Below are 20,553 nucleotides of genomic sequence, written 5' to 3'. Positions count from 1 at the left end.
TCTAATCGGGCACTGGGGTGCTCATCTGTAATCCCAGCAATTCCGGAGGCTGAGGCAGGAGGATCACAAGTTCAAAGTGAGCCTCAGCAATTTAGTGAGGCCCTAAGTAACTTAGTGAGACCCTGTCTCAAAAAAAAAAAAAAAAAAAAAAAAAATGGGGGACAGGAATGTGGCTCAGGGGGTAAGCACCCCTGTGTTTAATATCCAGTACCAAAACAAACAAATGAACAAACAAAAACAAAAAACAAAACAAAACAAAACAAAAAAAAAAAAAAACCAGAAATTGACTCTAGGATACCTATTAAATGCCGAGACCCAGTGCTTCAGGGAATTACCATCAGCCTATCTGGCTCCTGACAAGCTAGCAGAAGCCTAAAACCCATCCTGTGAGTTCTCCTCTGTTGCAGAACCAACCCTTTTATCAGTTTGTAGCTTGGCCAGGTAAAGAAGCTGAGCCTGGGGGGTGGGGTTATTGCTCAGTTGGTAGAGTGCTTGCCTAGGATGCACAAGGCCCGGGTTCGACCCCCAGCACCACCAAGAAAAATAAAAAAAAAAAAAGAGGAAGAAGAAGCTGAACCTCCAACACAGGAGAAACTCACCCAGTGGTTCCCATCTCCCTGGGAAGGTGCAGACCTGACACTTGGATTGGGACACATGCTGTGAGTAGCCAAGTTAAGGAGTAGAGTTAGTCATGATTCACTGTACTATAATTGTTAATGTTCACATATAATGTAGGGAAATTTCTGGCTTTACATGTATTTTATGATGATTACATTTCTAATTTCAACCTATAAACTAAAGGTAGAGTGAATAACTTGCCTTTTTTTTTGTACCACTGAGTTACATCTGTATCCCCAGTGCACACACACATGCCCCAACATACTTTTTTTTCCTTTTGAGATAGGGTCTTGCTAAGTGGTTGAGACTAAATTGCCCTCCTCCTGTCTCAGCCCCCTGAGTGGCTGGAAGCACAGGCATTCACCTCCACACCCAGCTAATAACTTGCTTTTGACTCAGAAGAAGATGATCATTTGGGACAGAAAAAGAGAATCCAGGAAGCAAATTTGACCCAAGATGAAGGGTTGACCCAGGAGGCTGATCACCTGTCCCCTGACTGCATCCTTAGTTGACTTTGGGGCCTGTTCCTTCCATGCTTCCATCACAAGGTCCTCTGGGAGTAGTGTGTTCTACCTTGGTTGTCTGGGGGATCCCCATCGAGGTATCTCCGTTGTACCCCCTTGGGGATATGGAACCCATGAATGGCCTACTTGTCTTCTTAAGTTACCAATGGAACTCTTATCTGATGGTTCTCAAAATTCCATGTACACAAGACTCACGCAGTAAGTTTACTAAAGACACAGATTCTTGGCCTACCCTTAGAGGTTATGATTCACCTCCTTAGGTGTGAGCCAAAGAATTTGCATTTTCAAAAGCTCCTGGCTGGTCCTGATGTAGGTGGCGGAAGGCTTTCCTTGAGAAAAGCTTCAGTCCGCAGTGTCTAAGCTCTTGCCCATGCGAGGTTGGGTGGAATCTCAGGTAGTTGGGGCTCTCTAGCCTGCCCCAGCTGGGCAGTTGGGCAAGCAGGTGAACCCTTGTCTAGTCTATCTCCTGAAAGATTTTTACTTCCCCAAATAAAGGGCAGAAGTCACCCTTGACAGGATAACCCACCTCCACCTTCCCTGTATGTGACCCAAAGACTGGGATTACTTTCTGAGTCCCCATCCCAGACCCTCCTACATTGGTCTCTACTGGTTTCCTGATGGAAAGAAAGATTCCCAGAGAAGGAAGCCAGTTTCAAAGTTCCTACCCACTCTGATGGGCATTTAGGGCAACCCAAGGCTAGCACTGGATTGGGGCCATGGAAAGGGCCTGCCCATTTACCCAAATCAGAGCAGTTGCTGCTCTGTTTATCCCCAGGGGTGAGTACTCCTTGAAGGGCATCACTCGGGGCGTCTCCTCCCACCTCACCCAGCCTGCTCCCCTCCAGAGGAGTGCATGTACTCCAGGAGTCACCTCTAGCAGCCAATCTCACTGCAGAGGGTCTGTCTTTATTCCTCAGTACTGGGGATTGAACCTAGGCTTGCTTTACCATTGAACTACATCCCCAGCATTTTTTTTTTTTTTTTTTTTTTTTTTTTTTTTTTTTTGATACAGGATCTTTCTAAATTACTGAGGTTGGCCTCAACAATTTAAGCAAGGCCCTAAGCAGCTTAGCAAGATGCTGCCTCATTATTAAAAAAAAAAAAAAAAAAAAGGTGTGGGGGCTGGGGTGAGGTGGAAGGGGCTCCTCTGGGCCCAATTTCCTGAGCCAAGGGGGAAAAAAAATCAAATGTTTCTTAAAAAAAAAAAAAAAGTCAAATATTTCTAGTGGGAACCAACTCTCTCAGCAGACCCCTAGACTCAGAGATTTGCTGCTTTAGGGATAAACTCCAAATTCCAGATCCCCTTACACTCATGAATCAGTGGCAGAGGGTGCTGTCTGGCTTGTGGGAAGCAGAGTATTACCCCGGCTGGCTCTAATGGGTCCTTAGCCTCAGCAGGGTGCGATGGAAAGGGTAGGACAGTCAGAGAGACCTGGCTTCAGATATCTGCCCTGTGAACTCAGGCCACGTGTTAAACTTTTCTAAGCTTTGTGTCCTTATCTATAAAATAGGGTATTAGGAGGCTGCTGTGGACTTTATCAGGTCCCTTGTCACCACCACCAAATTCATGGAAGACCTAATCCCTAATGTAGTGGTGTTTGGAGGTGTGGCTTTTGAGAGATGACTAGTTTAGAGGAGGTCATGAGGTGGGGCCCTCATGATGGGATTAGTGCCCTCGTGAGAGGAGAAACCAGAGGGCTCCATCTCCAAGTCCAAAAGAGAGCCCTCACTAGAACCTGACCACGTTGGCACCCTGATCTGGGGCTTCCAGCCTCCAGATTGGGAGAAAATAAATGTCTATTGGCTTTGGCCACATGTATGTATTTTATTATGACATCCCAAAATGACTGAGACAGACAAACCTTTAGATAATCAATTACTGTGAAGGGAAATGCTCATAAGTGCGTTTAAAGCATTATTAGTAATTAACTTTTGTGGGTTTAATGAATATAAGGTACTCAGTGCTATTCGTGGTGCCTACCTTCACCCAAGATGCCAGATGCCATTCTTGCTGCCCAAACATGTAGTCCTATAGGAGGAGGGGACTCTGAAGACCTTGCATTTTCTGGGCAAGTAATTCTTTTATCAAGGCAAGAAGAAAAAAAGATTCCCCACTGCCCCCGCCCAAGTACTGCCCAAGAGTGGTGTCACTAGTCCAGGGGTGGAGGGAACCAGGACTGTAGACCCTTCCTGGCACAAGGATAAGACATTCACCTGAGCCACTGCCCAGGAGCTGTTATTCTGGATGACCCTCTAGGCATCTATCATTTACTTAGCACCTACTAGGTGCTATGTATTCTTTTAAGCTTTTTACAAATATTAACACATTTTAACTTCATAAGAACTCTACAGTATAGGTGCAATTATCACCCTCACTTTACAGTCAAGGAAACTGAGGTCCAGGGAGGTTTAATTATTTGAGCAAGTCTGCATGGCCAGAAGGGGAAGCACCAGGATTCTGGTGTGTGACTCATAATCAAAATAAGCAGGGCTTCTGTGCACCTTCTTTTACCTCTCTGCTCATAAAACCATTCAGATTCTTGTGTAGGTCTCCTAAAATCCTGGAGCCACCAGTATATTTCTATAAGTCAGGAAAAGAGCCCCTCACTAGAACCTGACCTTGCTGGTTCCCTGATCTTGGACTTCTAGCCTCCAACTGGAAGAATCCATAGAAAAGCCCAATTTGGTTTATTTGCTTCCCAGGTATTTAATCCAAAAAAGAAGGCAGCCAGGGCCTCATTTCTTTTTTCTTTTTCCTAGTATTTATGTAGTGCCTACTGTGTACTTGTCCTGTGCTGGCTGCTCTGGGTGGAGGGACCACTGGCTAAAGGCCAGAATGCATCTTCTGCAGCATAACAAATGACTGTGTTTTCCTTTGAATGTAGTAAGTTGTTAAAAGGCTGTCCTTTTTAATGAAAAGGAAGGGAAGGCCAAAGGGTGACCATTAAATCAGAGTGTTTAAGGGCTAGCAGAGTCTTCTGACTCAACTCATTGTCCCCCTGCTTGTTCCCTGAGGAATTTTGGTTTTGTACAAGAGGTAAAAAGCACTTCCGGGCTGGGGAGATAGCTCAGCTGGTAGAGTGCTTGCCTTGCAAGCACAAGGCCCTGAGTTCAATCCCCAGAACCACCAAAAAAAAAAGCACTTCCTATCCCATAAAACACTGAGGGCTGGCTATGGCCAAAGGTGTGTCCAGGTGCTGGGGTGGCTTCCCTTTGACTGGGCAGGGCTTCTTGAGCAGGTGGTGGCCAGGTGGAGAGGATATCCAGGCCCTAGAGGGACGTGTGCAGGGTGGGAGGTAGAAGGCTGTTCAAATTGCAGTGACTAGTTTAGTGTCACCAGGCTCAGACTCTTCCTATGATTTCCACCCCTTACAGTCAACTGCCTGTCCCTCTTCTCTTGGACGGTGCTTCAAGAGGTCCTTAAAATATTCCAAAACTGAGCTGGGCACAGTGGCACATACCTTTAATCTCAGCGGTTCAGGAGGATAGTGAGGCCCTAAGCAACTTAGTGAGACTCTGCTCAAAATTTAAAAAATTAAAAAAGAAAGAAAAGAAAAGATATCCAAAGTTAAACTCATGACCTCTCCCCCAAATTGGTCATCTTTTCTTCGCTAAATTCCCTTAACTCAGGAAATATGCTTGACATCTGGATTAGTTTTATATGACTGAATACCTGAGATAATCAACTTAAAAAGAGGAAAGATTTATTTAGTTAACTACTTAGTTTTGGCACTGGGAATTCAACCTAGGGATACTTTATCACTGAACCACATCCTCAGCCCTTTTTTAAATTTTATTTTAAGACAGGGTCTCTAGCAGACACATCCTGTAATCCAAGCAACTTGGGAGCTGCGGCAGGAGGATCACAAGTTTGAGGTCAGCCTCCGCAATTTAGTGAGACCCACAGCAACTTAGCAAGACCCTGTTGCAAAATAAAAATATAATAATGTCTGGGGATGTGGTTCAGTGGTAAAGCATGGAAGGGGCAAAATCACCATGGGACTTGAGTGTTGAAGTTCCATTCCCTGATTTGTTCCTTTATTCTCACATTCAGTCATTTATTGAGCACCTACTATGTGCCAGACACTATTCTAGGTCTTGGGAATGCAGCAGTGAATAAAATAAATAAATCTCTCGCTCTCTTGGACCCAATATTAGCACATATGATGACAGGCAGTCAAATGTGCTATGGAGGAAATTAAAGCAGGGAGAGGGGAAGAGAAGAGTAGATGCTGTTTTTATAGAGGGTGCTACAAAAAGTGTCTGGTCAGGTGGCATCTCAGCAGCCATTGAAGGACATGAGGAGTGGGCCAGGCGGATAACTGGAAGGGGTGTATTCCAAACAGAAGGATCAGTGGTGCAAAGGTTCCCAGGAAGGGTCTTGCTAACGTGCTCAAAAGAGCCAGGAGACTGGTGTTGACCCTGAGGCCCTGGGAGGTGAGGACGGGGCAGCCTAGTAGGGCCTGTGGGCCAAGTCAGACGGTACCAGTCGTGGGTTGTGAGATGAGTAACACCAGATAATTCGTTTCTTCATTTGTTTTTGCAGTACTGGGAATTGAACCCAGGGCCTGCTCGTGCCAGGGGAGTGCTCCAGCACTGAGCTACATCTCCAGCCCCTGGCTTACTGTTTTCGGTACTGAGGATTGAACCCAGGGACATTTAAGCACATCCCCAGCACTTTTTTGTATTTTCTTTAGAGACAGGGTCTTGCTGAGTTGCTTAGGGTCTGGGGTCTCGCTAAGTTGTTGAGGATGACTTTGAATTCAGGATCTTCCTGCCTCAGCCTTCTGAGCCCCTGGGATTACAGGTATGCACCACTGTGTTCAGCCCCTGACTTATTTTTAAAGGATCACTGAGTGAAGAATAGATTTTGAGCCAGGCACGGTGGCGCATGCCTGTAATCCCAGCAGCTTGGAAGTCTGAGGCAGGAGTATGGCAAGTTCATAGCCCCAAGCAATTTCGTGAGACCTGGTCTCAAAATTTAAAGGGAGCAGGTAACTGGGGATGTAGCTCAGTGGTCAAGAGCCTCTGGGTTCAATCCCTGGTACCAAAAAAAAAAAAAAAAGATTTAGAAGCAAAAGTGGGAGAAGAGGAACTAGTAGAGGTGAAAAATGGATGAACCAGGTGACAGGAGGTGGAAGTGACTGCTTTTGTGTGTTTGGAATCAGAGTGATGAGTGATGGCTATGGATGGATCATGACCCAAGGACCATTCTATTGGGAAGTGGGGGTGTGGAGAACAGTGTAGACTCCCTGGTGGAGCCCCTGAGGGACCTGAGACCAGGGGCACACTGCTGGTATCAGGGACAGTTCTATCCCATTTATTGATTCTTGCATTTATTTCTTGCGCTATGGGGGTCTTGTTAAGGAAGCCTGGTCTAAGCCAACGTGATGGAGATTTGGGCCTATTATTTCTTCTATTTGGTGAAGGGTCTCGGGCCTAATTCCTACATCTTTGATCCATTTTGAGTTGAGTTTTGTACAGGGTGAGAGATAGGGGTTTAATTTCATTTTACTGCATATGGACTTCCAGTTTTGCCAGCACCATTTGTTGAAGAGGCTATCTTTGCTCCATGGTAAGTTTTTGGCACCTTTGTCTAGTATGAGATAACTGTACTTATGTGAGTATGTCTCCATGTCTTCTATCCTGTACCATTGGTCTACCTGTCTATTTTGGTGCCAATACCATGCCGTTTTTGTTACTATTGCTCTATAGTAGAGTTTAAGGTCTGGTATTGTGATACCTCTTGCATCACTCTTCTTGCCCAGGATTGCTTTGGCTATTCTGGGTCTTTTGTTCTTCCAGATGAATTTCGTGATTGCTTTTTCTGTTTCTATGAGAAATGTCATAGGGATTTTAATTGGAATGGTGTTAGATCTGTATAGTGCCTTTGGAAGTATGGCCATTTTGATAATATTAATTCTATCTATCCAAGAACATGGGAGATCCTTTCATCTTCTAAGATCTTCTTCAATTTCTTTCTTCAATGTTTCGTAGTTTTCATTGTAGAGATCTTTTACCTCTTGGGTTAGATTGATTCCCAAGTATTTTATTTTTTTTGAGGCTATTGCAAATGGAGTTGTTTTCCTCATTTCCCTTTCAGATGTTTCATTGCTTATTATAAAAATGCTTTAGATTTATGTGTTGATTTTATATCCTGCTATTTTGCTGAATGCATTGATGAGGTCTAGAAGTTTTCTGGAGGAGTTTTTGGATTCTCTAAATATAGAATCATGTCATCAGCGAATAGTGACAGCTTAAGTTCCTCTTTTCCTATTCGTATTCCTTTAATTTCTTTAGTCTGCCTAATTGCTCTGGCTAGAGTTTCAAGGACAATGTTGAATAGAAGTGGTGAAAGAGGACATCCCTGTCTTGTTCCCATTTTTAAAGGAAATGATTTCAGTTTTTCTCCATTAAGAATGATGTTGACCATGGGCTTAGCATAAATAGCCTTTACAATGTTGAGGTATCTTCCTACTATCCCTATTTTTTCTAGAGTTTTGAGCATGAAGGGGTGTTGTATTTTGTCAAACGCTTTTTCTGCATCAATTGAAATAACCATATGATTCTTATCCTTAAGTCTATTGACATGATGGATTACATTTATTGATTTACAAACAGATGTTGAACCAAACTTGCATTCCCGGGATGAACCCCCCACTTGATCGTGGTGCACTATCTTCTTAATATGTTTTTGGATACGGTTTGTCAGTATTTTTTTAAGGATCTTTGCGTCTATATTCATTAAGAATATTGGTCTAAAATTTTCTTTCCTTGATGTGTCTTTTCCTGGTTTGGGTATGAGGGTGATATTAGCTTCATAAAATGAGTTTGGTAAGGTTCCCTTTTTTTCTATTTCCTGGAATACTTTGAGAAATATTGGAATGAGTTCTTATTTGAAGGTCTTGAAGAACTCGGCTGAGAATTCATTTGATCCTGGTCTTTTCTTAGTTGGTAGGCTTTTGATGGCTTCTTCTATTTCATTGCTTGACATTGATCTGTTTAAATTGTGTATGTCCCCCTGGTTCAGTTTGGGAGGATCATAGGTCTCTAGAAATTTGTCGATGTCTTTGGTTTTTCTATTTTGTTGGAATATAGATTTTCAAAGTAGCTTTTCATTATGTATTTCAGTGGTGTCTGTCGTGATTTTTCCTTTTTCATTATGAATTTCAGTAATCTGAGTTTTCTTTCTCCTTCTCTTTGTTAGTGTGGTTAAGTGTTTGTCTATTTTGTTTTCTTTTTCAAAGAACCAACTTTTTGAATTGTTTCTTTTGTTTCAATTTCATTGATTTCAGCTTTGATTTTAATTATTTCCTGTCTTCTACTACTTTTGGTGTTGTTCTGTTCTTTTTCTAGGGCTTTGAGCTGTAATGTTAGGTCATTTTGTTGTTGACTTTTTTATTATCTTCTTTAATGCAAATGAATTTTCCTCTTAGTGCTGCTCTCATAGTGTCCCAGAGATTTTGACATATTGTATTGTCATTCTCATTGACCTCTAAAATTTTTTTTGTCTCCTCCCTGATGTTTTCTGTTATTCATCCTTCATTCAGTAGCATATTATTTAGTCTCCAAGTGTTGGAGTAATTTGGTTTTTTTGTCATTGATTTCTAATTTCATTCCATTATGATCTGATAGAACACAAGGCAGTATCTCTATTTTTTTGCATTTACTAAGAGCTGCTTTGTGGCATAACATCTGGTCTATTTTCGAGAAGGTTCCATGTGCTGCTGAGAAGAAAGTGTATTTGCTTGTTGATGGATAGAATATTATGTATATGTCTGTTAAGTCTAGGTTATTGATTGTGTTATTGAGTTCTATGGTTTCTTTGTTTAATTTTTGTTCCGAAGATCTATCCAGTGGTGACAGCGGTATGTTAAAGTCACCCAGAATCATTGTGTTCTGGTCTATTTGATTCCTGGAATTTAGAAGGATTTGTTTGATGTACATGGATGCACTGTTGTTTGGGGAATAAATATTCATGATCTTTATGTCTTCCTGATTTATGGTTCCCTCAAGCAGTATGAAATGTCCTTCTTTATCCCTTCTGACTAACTTTGGCTTGAAGTCCACTTTATCTGAAATGAGGATGGAAATCCCCACTTTTTTTTACTGAGTCCGTGTGCATGGTAGGTTTTTTCTCATCCTTTCACCTTTAGTCTGTGGATGTCTTTTTCTATGAGATGAGTCTCTTGAAGGCAGCATATTATTGGGTCTTTCTTTCTAATCTATTCTGCCAGTCTGTGTCTTTTGATTGATGAGTTTAGGCCATTAACATTCAGGGTTATTATTGAGATATGATTTGTATTCCCAGTCATTTGGGCTTATTTTTGGTTTTTAACTTGACTTGGTTTCTCCTTTGAATGGTTTTTCCTTTAAGGTATTTCTGCCTTTTGCTAACCTACATTGTTGTTTTTCAATAAGGAGAAAAAAAAATCTATACTATAACAGTCTTATAATATTCAAACTTCCCAGTCTTCAGTAGCCTGATTGATGAGAGTTACCTGACAATGAGCTTCCAGTCTCCAGCAGGCATCTCAGAATGAGATTTGCCCCACCTACAGATGGGAGATACGGCTTCCAGGATTATCCAATATGACCACTCTGGCTTCCAAATGTGTTGGCAAATGGGGAGCTGCAGCACAAGGTGTGGGCGTGGTTGACTGGAGGTCCTGGAGATGGGGTGCGGTTGGTCGGGCAGTGGTCCTGGGGGTGGGGAGCAGTCAGTTGGTCTGAGGGCCTTGGAGGCAGGGAGTGATCGGTCGGGCTGAAGGATCCTGGAGACGGGGCTCAGTTCAGCCAGGGGCCCTACAGGTCCTGGCTGTTGTCTCAAAATTTCAGCAGCCACGTGTAACCAAACCTGCAGGTACTGTGACAGTGAACTTCCAGGCAACTGCAGGCAGCTGGCACTCCACTGGCGGTCTGTGATCAGTCTGCTTGCTGCTGTCGGATGATCGGCGGGTGAACCTCAGGTAGTGGTGATGGGTACGTGAAAGGCAGGTGATGGGCACGCAAGAGGAAGGCAAATGGCGGGTGATAGGCGCCAGTCAGTGAGCAGTCTGCACTCAAAAAGTAGTCGATATGCTGGCAGACTGCAAGTGATCGTAGTAGACAAATGGGGTAAACAGCAGGGGATCGATAAGCAGCAAAAACTGCCTCACGAAGAAACAGATATCCTCTGCTTGAAACCTGAGTTATGGAGCGACAGGGAACGTAGCCTCCCTCTAGTCCACCATCTTGGATCTCCTCTCAATAACTTTTTGTTTTTTCAATTTTTTCAATTCTTTCTTTTGCTTCAGTTTCATCGATTTCAGGCCTGATTTTAATTATTTCCTGTCTTCTACTGCTTTTGGTGTTGATTTGTTCTTCATTTTCTAGGACTTTGACATGTAATATTAGGTCATTTATTTGTTGACTTTTTATTCTTTAATTTATGAATGAGCTCAATGCAATGAACTTTCCTCTTAGTACTGCCTTCATGGTGTCCCAGAGATTTTGATATGTTGTATCAGTGTTCTCATTTGCTTCTAAGTAGTTTTTAATTTCCTCCCTGATTTCTTCTTTTATCCATTCATCATTCTACAGCATGCTATTTAGTCTCTAGGTGTTGGAGTAGCTTCTATTTTTTATTTTATTGTTATCTAGTTTCATTCCGTTATGCTCTGATAGAATGCAGGGTAGTATTTCTATTTTTTTGTATTTGCTGAGAGTTGCTTTGTGATATAGCATATGGTCTATTTTATAGGAGGATCCATGTGTTGCTGAGAATGAAGTGTATTCACTTGATGATGGATGAATACTCTATATATGTCCATTAAGTCTAAATCATTGATTGTATTATTTAATTCTATAGTTTCTTTGTTTAGTTTTTGTTTACAAGGTCATTCCAGTTGTGAGAGAAGTATGTTAAAGTCTCCCAGTATTATTGTTGTAGACTATTTGATTCTTGAAATTGAGAAGGGTTTGTTTGATGTTCATAGATGCTCCATTGTTTGGAGCAGATATATTTAAGATTGTTATGTCTTGTTGGTGTATGAGTCCCTTAAGCAGTATGAAATGTCCTTCTTTATCCCTCTAACTTTGGTTTAAAGTCCACTATATCTGATATTAGGGTGGAAACCCCTGCTTGTTTACGCAGTCCATATGAGTGATATGTTTTTACCCACCTTTCACCTTCAGTCTGTGTATGTCATTTCCTAGGAGATGAGTCTCTTGTTGAAGACAGCATATTATTGGGTCTTTTCTTAAAATCCAATCTGCCAGTCTATGTCTTTTTTTTTTTTTTTCTTCAAAAAAAAATTTTTTTTATTGTAAACAAATGGGATACATGTTGTTTCTCTGTTTGTACATGGCATAAAGGCATACCATTTGTGTAATCATAAATTTACATAGAACAATGTTGTTTGATTCATTCTGTTATTTTTTCCCTTCCCCCCACCCCTCCCACCCCTCTTTTCCCTCTATACAGTACTTCCTTCCTCCATACTTGCCCCCCTCCCTAACCCTAACTCTAACCCTAACACTAACCCTTCCCTCCCCCCCATTATGTGTCATCCTCCCCTTATTAGCAATATCATTCATCCTTTGGCTTTTTGAGATTGGCTTATCTCACTTAGCATGATATTCTCCAATTTCATCCATTTGCCTGCAAATGCCATAATTTTATCATTCTTTATGGCTGAGTAATATTCCATTGTATATATATACCACAGTTTCTTTATCCACTCATCAATTGAAGGGCATCTAGGTTGGTTCCACAGTCTGGCTATTGTGAATTGAGCAGCTATGAACATTGATGTGGCTGTATCTCTGTAGTATGCTGATTTTAAGTCCTTTGGGTATAGGCCAAGGAGTGGGATAGCTGGGTCAAATGGAGGGTCCATTCCAAGTTTTCTAAGGAATCTCCACACTGCTTTCCAGAGTGGCTGCACTAATTTGCAGCCCCACCAGCAATGTATGAGTGTACCTTTCTCCCCACATCCTCGCCAACACCTGTTGTTGCTCGTATTCTTGATAATCGCCATTCTAATTGGGGTGAGATGGAATCTTAGGGTGGTTTTGATTTGCATTTCTCTTATTACTAGAGATGTTGAACATTTTTCCATATGTTTGTTGATTGCTTGTAGATCTTCTTCTGTGAAGTGTCTATTCCTTTCCTTAGCCCATTTGTCGACTGGATTATTTGAATTCTTGGAGTAGAGTTTTTTGAGTTCTTTATAGATTCTGGAGATTAGTGCTCTATCTGAAGTATGATTGGCAAAGATATTCTCCCACTCTGTAGGCTCTTTCTTCACATTGCTGATAGTTTCCTTTGCTGAGAGAAAGCTTTTTAGTTTGAATCTATCCCAGTTATTGATTCTTGCTTTTATTTCTTGTGCTATGGGAGTCATGTAGTCTATGTCTTTTAATTGATGAGTTTAGGCCATAAACATTCAGAGTTGTTATTGAGATATGATTTGCATTTCTAGTCATTTTGGTTTATTTTTGATTTTTAATTGACTTACTTTCTCCTTTGATTTACTTTCCTCCCTTTGCTGGTTTTCTTTTCTTTTCTTTTTCTTTTTCTTTTTTTTTCATTTCAACCTCATGGAATTTTTTGCTGAAAATGTTCTGTAGTGCAGGCTTTCTAGCTGTGAATTCTTTTAACTTTTGTTTATCATGGAAGGTTTTTATTTCATCTTCAAATCTGAACCTTAATTTTGCTGGATATAAAATTCTTGGTTGGCATCCACTCACTTTCAGAGCTTGATATATGTTATTCCAGGACTTTCTGGCATTGAGTGTCTGGGTTGAGAAATCAGCTGAGATAAGAATTGGTTTCCCCCATATGTAATTTGATTTTTTTCTCTTGCAGCCTCTAAAATTCTATCTTTTATTATGTGTGTTAGTCATTCTCATTATAATGTGCCTTGGTATGGGTCTGCTGTACAGTTGGGGTCCTCCAAGCCTCTTGTAGTTGATTTTCCATTTCATTCTTTAGATTTGGGGAGTTTTCTGATACTATGTCATTGAAAAGATTGTACATTCCTTTGGTTTGTATCTCCACATCTTAGTCTATTCCAATAAATCTTAAATTTGGTCTTTTCATGTTATCCCATATTTCTTGGAAATTCTGTTCATGGTTTCTTACCATCTTTTCTATGTGGTCAACTTTATCAAGAGTGTATATTTTGTCTTCATTGACTGAGATTCTGTCTCCCAAGTGGTCTAGTCTGTTGATGATACTTTCCATTGAATTTTTAATTTGGTTTATTGTTTCCTTCATTTTGAGGATTTATGCCTGATTCCTTTTATAATCTCTGCCTCTTTATTGAAGTGCTCTTTCACTTCCTGTATTTTCTCTCCAATACTATCCTTTATTTTGAATATCAATCTAACTATGTGTTTTCCAAATGCCTTCTCTGACATTTCTTCTACTGTGTTGTTTGTCTATGGATTCTGTTGTTGGAACATCTTGGTTTGATTGAAGCACTTTGTCTTCTTGTTTTTCATGTTGTTTATTTGTCCCCTCATCTAGTGGTATGGAGCTGAGGCAGTACAGCTTCTACCCTGTAGTCTTATAGTGTGCCTGAAGGCTTCTAGTACCTCACCTTTAAGGGGGACACCAATATTAATAGCACACAATGCAAACAACATACCACCTTAAACCAAATGGCTCCCATTAAAGCACTTACAGTTTTGTCACAATAGACAGAAATGATGTTTACAAGTATTGTCTACAATATAAACAGTAAGTTTTCTAAAAAGGCTTATCATTTCAAATGATGGACATTGAGAGAACATAAGTAGTGTAAGATGTGATGTTTATGAGGGAGAGAGAGAGAAGATAGAGGTAAACTTCTCTAGTAAGAGCATGGGAGGAATTAATAGAGGTTGACTGTTAGTATGAGAGAAGCGAGAAAGAGAATCCAAGGCACAGGTAGGTTGGAGAAAAAAACACATACAGATTAAAAAAAAAAAGTAAAAATATAAGAATATACGACAAAACTCTAATATACTATCAGACATCCTATTCCTCAATAAATTGATGCATGAAAAATATTTGGATTGAAAGATGGTAGAGGTGAGAGAGAGGGCAAAAAATGGGAAAAAAAATAAGGAGGAAAGTCTCAATGGAAAATTGAATGATTGCTTCTGTTGGCTTTCAAAAAATTTCTCGGATTCCCTTCTCCACTGATAGGTGGGGTTGTCTGAAGCTTAATGTTAGCTCCAGTCCAGTGGGTGTCAGACGGGTTGGGTGGGTGAGCTGATAGCAAGATGCCCTCACACTCTCTTCCAATCTTCCCACCTATTGTAGCTAGCCCCTTCCATCCCTGCACACTGAAGGACTCACTGAGCTGGAGAAAGCCCAGTTTTCTCCAGTTTCTCCAACATGTGCACCCCACAGGGAACTGCCCCTAGTCTCTGGCTTTCCATAAGCTTGCCAGAACCAGACTGGCCCATGAAAACCCAGCTACATTCTGATGGACCTGGGCTTCCGCTTCCCCAGGCCCTGTCTTGCTGCAGTCCCAATGCCCTTTCAACTTGCAGAGAAACCAACAGGGATGTGCTCACACAAAGAATTGACCCTGCAAAGAGGCAGCCAGATGGTGGCCACTAGCACACCAAGCAGAAAGACCTCAGGTGAAACCTCACCTGCAGGTAACCCCATGTATCTCTAGGCCCTGGCCTGAGTCCCCAAACTGAGGTGGCCATGCCCTGAGATGGTGGCAGCCTTGGCAGCAAACCTGCAGGCCCTGGCTGGTGACCCAAGATGGCAGCAACCACATGTAATGAAACTCGTGGGTACTATAACACTGGACTTCCAGGCAACAGCGGGCAGCAGGCAATCCGATAGCGATCTATGGGCAGTATATAGACTAATGGTAGACTATTGGAGGGTGGACATCGGGTGGTGGGCAATGGGTAGTTGAAAGGCGGGTGATGGGCAGGGAAGAGGCGGGCAAATGATGAATGACAGGCAGCTGTCAGTGAGCGATCTGTACTCAAAAGGCAGGTGATCACAGTGGACAAATGGGAGTAAATAGCGGGGGATTGGTGGGCAGCGATGACTGCCTCGTAGAGAAACAGTATCTCCTCTACTTGAATCCTAAGCGACAAGGAATGCAGCCTCCCTCTAGTCTGCCATCTTGGATCCTGTTGCTGCAGTTCTGTGGCCTTGCTTCTCCCCATGCACAGCGTCCCTGACTCCTCTCTCCTCACTTTGTTTCAGAATACAAGTCCCTTGATGAGTGTGAGGAGCTAGTGATCAATACTACAGCAACAATCAACAATTTGTCTTTCTACCAAGTGAAGGATTCCATAATCCAAGACAAAAAACTATCTCTTGCTCAATGTAAGGTTCAGAGTTGGGTTTGGATAACTGGATGAGCCCTTAAAGTTTTGATTTTGTTAACTCAACACAGAACTGGAGGCATTACTATTTTCTGACATCCGCCAAAAATATCTTAGAACCTGACTTGACTCTAAGAAATTAGAAGGTGGGGGGAAATTAGTTTCTTAGTTCTTGCTGAAGTTCCTTAAAATTTGTATTTTATTATCATTTTTAAGTTATCAGTATTAAGTATGAGATTAGTCTCCATTAGCCTTTAAATTAAAACTGAAATGAATTGATTTTATTTTTCTGGTCACCAAATTCAGTGCTCTTAAAGCTTCTTGTGAGTAATAACATGGATGGAATCCTGGAGGCTGTGCGTGTTTTTGGAAATCTCTCCCAAGACCATGACATCTGTGATTTCATTGTGCAGAACAATGGTGAGTTAATGACACTTAAATTCACAAGCATGCACTTCTGCCAATTATCAGCTAAGTGTTTCAGAGCTCAGATGATTACAATGTGATACTTGTTTCTGCTTTGAGATATTTAAAGCTCTATAACGTGTCCTGCATGTGAGGTGCTCAGCTCAGGATGCTGGGATGGACCTATGCGCATTCCCCTCTCCCTCGTGGGTGGCCTTTGAGTGCTGACATGGGGAGGGAAGTATGTTTAATGGAAATAAGTCATCTACACTCATCATTTCTGCCCATGGGGACAGATTCTAGAGTCATCTTCTTCATGTCCTAAATGTCTATTACATTTTGCTTGTAATTGCAAAAAGTGGAAACAACCCAAATGTCCACCAGCAGCCAAGAGGATAAATACATTTTATGTATTTTGTTGCATAAATATGTGTACTCATATAACAAAATGTTCTATAGCAATTAAAATAAATGAGTTAGACATTCATGTGTCAATATAGATCACTTAAACACATAATGTAGGAGCAGAAAGCTAGTGACAATAGGATATATGGAGAATAATGTCACCAATCTAAGTTTTAAAACATGCAAACCTATTTTGGGTATCGCTTATGTATATGTATTCATGTAATAATGGTATAAAGCATATATAGTGTTTGGAAATGATAAACTCCATATTTAAGACATAATTTACCTTTGGAGGGGAGATGAGATGTCCAAAGACATAAAGCTGGATCCATAATGTTTTATTTATTTTAATTGATAAGTAAGAATTATATATATTTATAGTATACAACATGTTTCGAATGTAATGTTCTATTTCTTAAACTAGGTGGGTGGCATGTACCCAAGTGTTTATACTAACCATACTCTTTGTATGTCTCACATATTCCATGCAAGAATGATTTTAAAAACCTAATTATCCATATTCATGGTAGGAAATTTAGCTAATGCAAATTTTATGAAAAGCAACAGCAGCAGCCGCTGCAAACTGCCACCCATTGCCATATGTCACTGCCCCAGAGATAACTGCTAACAATTTGGTGTGCCTTCTTTGAAGTCTTCAGGGTCCATGTGTATGTGATGTAGACTTTGTCAAGCTCACTGCCCCGCACGGTCAGTAGGGCTGAGGCCAGAACAAAGCAGAACCTCCTGGGTGTACCACAGGAGCAGGCATAGCACACCCCGGATCCACTCTCCCCCAAACCCTTCGAGCCCCCGCGGGGGACCAGAAAACAGGACAAGCAGTTCCCAGTTTCATTTCCTAGGAAGAAGGGAACACATCCACTGAGGCCAAAGCCTGCCCTGCTCTAAGATGTCCCTACAGTGAAAGCCCTGCCTTGTCACAGGTGGGTTTCCAGCAGCCTGAGCATCTTCTCTTACAGTTGGGCCTGGGTAGGCCTCAGGGAACATCTCATCAGGAACTGACTGCCCATTTAAAGATTTGCTCCTGGAGGTTCAAAATCTCCAGACTGGGCATGGTGGCACATGCCTGTCATCCCAGTGGCTCAGGAGGCTGAGGCAGGAGGATGGCGAGTTCAAAGCCGGTCTCAGCAATTTAACCAGGCCCTAAGCAACTCAGCCAGACCCTGTCTCTAAATAAAATACAAAAAGAGTTGTGGATGTAGCTCAGTGGATAAGAACCCCTGGGTTCAATCCCCAGTATCAAAAAAAGGTCTTTTCAGAAGAACCCAAAGTAGAAATAATTGTCACGTGTTTTTTTCTTCCACCTCCACTGTCAGGAAGCCCATCAAAACTGGGGCAGGGAGCTGCTTCCTGGGTCAGTGCAAGTGGTATTGGGGCCAGGGAGCTGGGACGCAGGCTTCAGGGTGGTGAGTGTTGGAGAACCCACTGCTGGAAGATGAATAAAGACTTAGGAGGAATTAAGAATCTGGCAGTGGTACAGCCCTTGCCTAGCATGCATGTATGAGGCCTGGCTTTGATGCCCAACATCATTTTTAAAAAAAGAAAAAAAGAAAAGACTGGTAGGAAGAATGGGTCAGCCCACTAATGGGTTCTGGTTTTGTGAGCCATCCCACTGTGCTCCATGCCCCACCCCCGTGCTGTTGTTAAAAGGAGATACAGCTGGGACCCCTGGTCCCTCACTCTCTCCTATGTGCTTTTGTTCTCTGCCCTCCCAGTACATAAATTCATGATTGCACTGCTGGACGCTAAGCATCAGGACATTTGCTTTTCTGCCTGTGGTGTTCTCCTAAACCTCACTGTGGATAGAGACAAGCGGGTCATCCTCAAGGAAGGAGGTGGCATTAAAAAGTAAGTTTCAAGGCATGGAATCCTGACTCGAATTCAGAGGACGCAGTGTTCCTAAAGGCATAGGTGCCTCCTGTCCTTCACTTGGGGCAGAGGTATTTCAACATTTGGAAGCCCCAAGCTAGACCTAAAGAGGGGATTTTGGTTCCACTGGACACTTGAAATAAATCCAGAGTGGATTATTGTCAGGCACAGTGGCCTGTAATCCCAGTACCTTGTAAATTGAGCCATGAGGATTTCAAATTCAAGTTCGGCCTGGGCAGTTTGGTGAGACCCTGTCTCAAAGTTAAAAATTAAAAGGACTGGGGCTGTAGCTCAGTGCTTTCCTAGCATGTGTGAGGCCCTGGGTTCAATCACCAGTGCTGCAAAAAAAAGAAAAAGAAAAAAGAAAAAAAGAAAAAGGATTATTATTACTTTGTGGCCACTTAAATAGGTAATATCTTCTGACCCTATTCTCAATCTGATTTTTCATTAACTCAGGTTAGTGGATTGTTTAAGAGATTTTGGTCCTACTGATTGGCAGCTGGCCTGCTTGGTTTGCAAAACTTTATGGAACTTCAGTGAAAATATCACAAATGCTTCATCGTGCTTTGGAGATGAAGATACCAACACACTCCTAATCCTGTTGTCGTCATTTTTAGGTAAGTGAATCTGAGTTTTATCAACATGAGGTAAGAAAAATGTTTTTTGTGACCTGTATGGGCAGCGATTGGTATGTATTTGGGTGGCTGTTTTTCTATAAACAACAAGAGAACGGTAAAGATTATTATAATTTGGAAATACCTGGACGAGGCTGTTATTTACAAATGGTACAGAAGGATTTTTAACTCCTTGAATCCTGTCATGATTTCTTCTGTGGACTTTCAATTTTTTTCCTATAGGCTGCATAAATATAAGAACTCAGCATAGAACGGGCATGGTGGTACATGCCTGTAAACCCAGCAGCTTGGGAACTGAGGCAAGAGGATTGAAAGTTCAAGACCAGCCTCAGCAACTTAGTGAGCCCTAAGCAACTTAGCCAGAACTTGTCTCAAAAAATACAAAGGGCTAGGGATGTGTCTCAGTGGTAAAGCACCCCTGGGTCCAATCCTCAGCATTCCCACAAACACACACACACAAACACATGTACATATATATGTGTGCGTGTGTGTATATATATATTTATGATCTCAACATAAATTATATATATATGACCTCAACAAAAACGTATCTCTGTTATTTAAAAGTATACAAACACTGATGTAATTGAGAAAATATGATAAAAGAAGCTACTCTGAATTGTCATGCTTTTAAATCTATACATTTTAACTAGCAACTATATTAAAAAGTATCTTGTGGGGAAGGTCTGTAAAACTATTTTGGTGTTACAGTGGGGTCCATGGATGTGAAAAGTAGAGACTGAAAGTTTACAAATCAAAGAGGTTCGTTTCTTATATTTAAACCTTTTTTATTTTTAGGATAATTTTTTTTTTCATCCTGAGTTAGGTCTAGAAACAATGACTTGGGTCTCTGAAGACTCTGGCTCCCAAGAGCTTCTCCCGGAGGTTTAGGCAATATCTTGTTTTCCTGGCTTCCTTCTCCCTGTGCACCCTTCCTTAGCCTCAAACGAGTTGAGTGCTTTCAGCGATCTTTTCCCCATGTGCAGGAACCATACCCATCCTTGCCCAGCCACTGTGCCGGGTCTGCAAGGCCGTGTGGAAAGGCTCAGTGTGAGTCAGAAGCAGCGGGTTCAAATCTTCCTGTCTGATGTTGGGCTGATTTAGGCAAGAAGATTTCCCACAGCTTGTCTTTCCATCCCTAAAATGGGAAGATGATAATGCCTGCCTACCCCAGGGAGTTAGTTTTAAGGCTCAAACAAGTATCCTGAGAGTACAGTGGAAAGATTCAGAAGGCCTGTAGTCAGACAGTTCTGAGTTCATGTCTTTGTCCTTTACAGATATTTAAAGCTTGGTTTTGCAGCTCTGAATTTACATTTTGTCACCACTAACCTGGGGATGATTCATGTAGGGTTGTTAGGGTGGTAAATGAGCAGATGTATACCAAGAGCCTAATACCATGTCTGACACGTAGCAAGTCCTCAAAAGATGGCCAAAGTGCTGCTAAGTGTTATAACAATATATTACTGAACAGGAACCAAGACCCCAGTGTTATTTCAAATAATCAAACAGGTTTGCTAGGCTGTTGTGAAGTTTGCTTTTCCAGGTAAATACAATTTTGTGTGTTTTTAAAATATAGAATAAGAAAAGTGTGAGCTCTTAAGTGATAGAGATTCACAATCTGCTCTGTGAAGGTTAAACTCAGGTTGCAGGAAGCAGAAGTGCATGCTCAGGTTGCCTTAATTCAGTTCTCAATGGGGACAGAACATTGAAATCAGCTGTGAAGTACAGAAACCACCTGGGATTTC

General features: G+C 41.7%; 1 protein-coding gene across 3 annotated transcripts in view; it reads left to right on the top strand.

The window, feature by feature from the left end:
* The window catches only part of ARMC2 (armadillo repeat containing 2), a 133,788-nt gene that overhangs the window by 101,983 nt on the left and 11,252 nt on the right, over window positions 1-20,553 (top strand). For all 3 annotated transcript variants that reach the window (XM_079149119.1, XM_079149120.1, XM_079149121.1), the window contains 4 exons: window positions 15,352-15,474; window positions 15,780-15,893; window positions 18,020-18,152; window positions 18,630-18,790. In XM_079149119.1, coding sequence (XP_079005245.1) covers window positions 15,352-15,474; window positions 15,780-15,893; window positions 18,020-18,152; window positions 18,630-18,790 — 531 coding nt within the window. The remainder of the gene's footprint in view (window positions 1-15,351; window positions 15,475-15,779; window positions 15,894-18,019; window positions 18,153-18,629; window positions 18,791-20,553) is intronic.

The sequence above is a fragment of the Sciurus vulgaris genome (assembly GCF_902686455.1).
Source record: "Sciurus vulgaris genome assembly, chromosome: 7".
NCBI lineage: Eukaryota > Metazoa > Chordata > Mammalia > Rodentia > Sciuridae > Sciurus > Sciurus vulgaris.
Note: the sequence above shows the minus strand (reverse complement) of the source record. Positions and strands in the feature narration are given on the sequence as shown.